Source organism: Octodon degus, unplaced genomic scaffold, assembly GCF_000260255.1.
Source record: "Octodon degus isolate 3935 unplaced genomic scaffold, OctDeg1.0 scaffold00109, whole genome shotgun sequence".
In the NCBI taxonomy this organism is placed as follows: domain Eukaryota; kingdom Metazoa; phylum Chordata; class Mammalia; order Rodentia; family Octodontidae; genus Octodon; species Octodon degus.
In genome coordinates this window covers 2,897,110-2,901,777 of record NW_004524685.1, presented here as the reverse complement: position 1 = coordinate 2,901,777, position 4,668 = coordinate 2,897,110, and the positions used below count along the sequence as shown (strand labels likewise).

At 36.7% G+C, this 4,668-nt stretch overlaps 1 protein-coding gene across 1 annotated transcript in view; it reads left to right on the top strand.

The window, feature by feature from the left end:
* Window positions 1–2,202: 2,202 nt before the first annotated feature.
* Window positions 2,203–4,668, top strand: part of Sh3glb1 (SH3 domain containing GRB2 like, endophilin B1) — a 43,109-nt gene continuing 40,643 nt past the window's right edge. The window contains exons 1-2 of the mRNA XM_023699051.1: window positions 2,203–2,235; window positions 3,363–3,504. Coding sequence (XP_023554819.1) covers window positions 2,203–2,235; window positions 3,363–3,504 — 175 coding nt within the window. The remainder of the gene's footprint in view (window positions 2,236–3,362; window positions 3,505–4,668) is intronic.

Sequence of the window (4,668 nt, the reverse complement as noted above, 5' to 3'; positions counted from 1 at the left end):
AATTATAAGTTACCCTGAAATTTTTGGAAACTAGGAAAGACTTTACCGGGGATTGAACTCAGGCCCTTGCACTTACCAGGGAAGCACTTATTCCACTGAGCCATCTCCCCGGCCCAGGAAAGACATTTTTTACCTGCCTTTTATTTTTTTAAGAAAATAAAAAATAATTTAAACAACGTTAGAAATGATACAGAAGAGCCAGCCAAATAGCTCAGCGGATTAAAGTGCCTGCAAGCAGGTACAGACAGGGGCAGAGGGTTAGATCCCCTGGCCTGCCATGCCAGTCCCACCCCTGGGGTGTGTTGAAATGGCAATTGAGACTGGGCGAAGTGGCACACGCCTATAATCCCAGCTCTTGGGAGGCTGTAAACAGGCAAATCACTATGAGTCCGATCTAGTAGTGAGACCTTGTACATACACCCTGTAGACCCTTCCCTGAATACAAAAAAAGAAATGATACAGAATTTCATTAAACAAGATGGTAGGAATTCAGCAGTGATTGTTACAGTGAATATTGTCATCATATTAGTTGTTCAGATTACCAGATATATGCATGCAAATTGAAATGACAAAAAAGAAAAAAATAATAAACATTGATCTTCCTTTCAGTAGACCAGTAGAAATCAGCAGTACAATTGTCCCAGCTATCCTGTATATATACATATATATTTTTCCCATCCCTTCCTTTCTTTTCTTCTCTCCCTCATCCCTGTTGTTCTTCCCTTTGAACAGATCCTTTCCCTTTATATATTGGGTTTTGGGTTTGGGTTTGGTTTGGGTTTTTTTGCAGCACTGGGAATCAAACTTGGGACTTTGTACTTGCCAGGCAGGCGCTTAGGCCACTGAGCTATATCTGTTTCTTTAAGGACTCCTACCTTACAACTGCTTCCCTTTCCAGGCCCAAGTCACTCACGCCTCACCCCCACCACCATGGGAAGCCTCCCATGATTCCCTTGCTTCCCCACTCACTGAAGATTTAATTTTCTGTATATTTAGATGTATTGTGTCGGGGAGATGGCTCAGTGGAATAAGCACTTCCCTGGCAAGCGCAAGGGTCTGAGTTCAATCCCTGGTTCCGCCAAAAAAAAAAAAAATAGAATCACCTACATTGATTATTTTACCAGCATCTTTGTGTCCTTATTAAATTGTTTTGTTTTTCTAATTGAAATGTTAAATTCCCGGGGCTGGGTAGATAGCTAGGCAGTTTGCAGTTCCACAGTCTAAGCGCCTGCCTGGCAAATGCAAGGACCCAAGTTCCATCTCCTGCGCCACATGTCATGGTGCCCTGAAACTAAGTGTGGTGGTGCACACCTGTAATCCCAGAGCTAGGGAGGCTGAGACAGGAGGATCACTACAAGTCTGAACTGCATAGTAAACCTGTATCAAATAAATAAATGTTTTATAAAAGAGATGTTAATTTCCTAAGAGCAGAAACCCATGTGCGTAGAGTAGCATCTAACATATATAGGTCCTTAATAAATCCAGTCTTTGTTGAAGGAATAAATGGAATAAATGAAAATCTTTAGGAAAAATTTATGGGTGTCCATCTTTTAAGGTACTAAATGAAAATTTTTCTTCGATTTGTCTTTATAGATGATATTTAGTTGGTTGCATTGCCTTTCTCATCTTGATAAGTGCTCACTTTTTCAGGGAGATTCGTTGTCTAACCAGTGCTTAGTAGACTTAACATGTAAAAGTTAGTCTATTCTTCTGTAAGAGATCCACTGCTTAGATTTTTGAGGGATCTGTAAAGAGTACCAGTTGTTTGCTAACAATGCATAGTTTATAGACCTAGGTATCAAAGTTTGCTTTCTGTCTATTGCGCTATGCTCAGTAACAGTACAAGGTAGGTTTTGGAGTTTAGGCAGTAGCTTTGGAACTGTTCTCATTTCTATTCACTGGGTCAGTTTCTGAAAGACCTAAGACTTAGCAAAAGCTATTAAAGCTGTTATTTCTAACCATCACCAGGGCTTTCCATGTGGGTGGTAACCAGAAGCATTAGAATAAAGAACCTTCAGCCAATGTGCTAAGATTTGAAAGTACTAGGCCAAGAAATTGGATATTGAAAGAAAAAATAAAACTCTGAAAATAAAGAAGAAATTTTTAAAGAGAGGGAAAGAGACAAGGTGAATATTGTTTTGTTTGACAGAAATGAGTCATAGCTGAGCATAGAATTAGTGTTAGTAATGTACCCACATCAAGATGGGGAAACTGCATTTTCTGGTGGAAAAGAACGTATGATCAGCCTGAGTCACTGCCTCTAACATTTAATTAAAAAGAATCCTGAAGTTCCATAAGATCCACACAGAAATCTTTCCTGTTTATTATTGTATAAACAGTGCTACCATTCCTCAAACGATAACACATTAAATGTAATAGAAATTGATATGTTGAGTATTTTTAAAGGAACTTAAGGAGTGAGGTATGGTAGCACACACCTGTAATCTCAGCACTTGGGAGGCTGAAGCAGGAAGATGGCCTTGAGTTTAAGGGCTGCCTGGACTACAGAGTAAGACCCTGTATCAAGAAAGCAGAAATTAGTTAATTAATTATCTTCTGAATATGAATAGGATATATACCAAAAGTTAGTCTGTAAATTATTGTTGGACCACATCCTGAAGAAACAAATATTTTCCCTAAACTGTCGCATAAACATCATGGGTATGCTTAAAGGGCCAATAGTAGCCCTTTTCCAATTTTAAATAATGCCAGCCCCTAAACAGAGTAATTTACATGCATTGTCTTCATTCTTAAAGCACTGTAAGATAGGCCCTGTCTCTTTTATGATAGAAGATAGTAAACAAAAATATTCTTAAAAGCTTGTTCAGATTACACAGCAGTGCCATTAGGATTGGAATGTAGATTTAAAAATTAACTCCAAGCTCTTAGTCTATGCTGTCCTATTTTTATATGTAAGAAATATTTGCATATTTTACATACCATATACTTTAGTGCTGGATTTTCTATAATATTCACATTGTACATTGCAACAAAACTAAAGATACCTGATAACTGTAAGATAAAATATTACTGCTATTGCACAGGTGTAGATCACTTACCACAGGGGCAAAAAAAGCGTTCATAAGAAGTGGCTTACACTCAATAAAATTATTTTTAAAAAAGAAGTGGCTTATTGTACGGGGGATATAGCTCAGCAGCATAAGCACCTGCCTGCCAAACTCAGGGTCCTGAGTTCAATTCCTGATACCAAAAAAAAAAAAAAAAAAACAAAAACCCACAAACCTGGAACAAAATTATTTGTATGTTCAGAATTGTTTAGATTTGAGTTTGCCTTTTGTTTATTGATTCAATTTCCCAGCATTTGTCTAAAGTATATTTTATTTATTTTTTAATCATAACAGTTCACAGAAGAAAAGCTTGGCCAAGCAGAGAAGACAGAATTGGATGCTCACTTAGAGAACCTCCTTAGCAAAGCTGAATGTACCAAAATATGGACAGAAAAAATAATGAAACAAACTGAAGTATTATTGCAACCAAATCCAAGTAAGTAACATTACCTCTTAGCTACCTTAAGTACTGTTAATGAGTTTTTAAATGTTAAAAATGGACTTTATTGTGGCTTCAAGATCTATGAGTTTTACATATCAAAACTAAAGGACAAACAGTATATGCTTTCGTTTTCTTCCCTAGTGCTATTATGATATGACCATGTTGCAAAGTTCCCTAAACTTATTTTAAGACAGTAACATGATTCAATCTATGTGTCATTTGTTAGAATAAGGTTCAAAAATAAGCCTGTCCTACCTTGAGTGGGACTTGTTGTCTTTGGATGCCATATGATATTTCTTACTCATTTAAGGCATTTTAAATTATATACCATCACCAAATGTGGTGGCTCACACTTGTAATCCCAGCAGTCCAGAGCTTCAACCTGGTAGATTTGTGGAAGTTTGAGGCCAATCTGGGCTACATCATGAGTTCAAGGCCAGCCTAATTTACGTAGCAAGACCCTGTCTCAATAAATAAATAAATAAGCAAGGATCACACTTTTTAAAAGTAGTAAACGTTTATCCTCTTGTTCTTCTGTATCCAAAAGTGCTCACATGTATAACCTTTTCTATGGTGTGTTGTTTGGAATTAGCAGATAAGCTCATTCATGATGGGTTAACAGAAGAATACAATACAGTTCCCATGTAGTAAAATAAAAGTTTTTTTGGTTATTGTTTGTGCCATTGTTCTAAAGTTAGGCGGATTTTGTTTTTTAAAGTGGATTTTGATTGGTCAGACTGACCCTTTTTTTTTTGTAAGCCCTATTGTTTTTAGTGCTTGATTTTTTTTTTTCCATTAGCTAAATTTTTCAGAAATGTTACACATATATATGTGTGTATATTTATATACACACGTACATATATGTATTACTTTGTAGAAGAGCTGACTGCCTTTTTAAAGGTTTCATGACCTTTTGAGTGACCTATTGAAACAAAGCAGTTATTTACTAATACACCAAACATCCCATTAACAGTAAAACCAATTTGTGCTTCATGTTTAGACCTTTGACCTTTTTTTTTTAACTTTGTTTTGAAATCAATCATTTAACTTAAAGGATCTTTTAAAAACTTTGCTTTGGGGCTGGAGAGATGGCTCAGTGGTCTAAAGCACCTACTTGAAATCAAGCTTGGCAAAGCACAGGGACCGCGGTTCAATCCT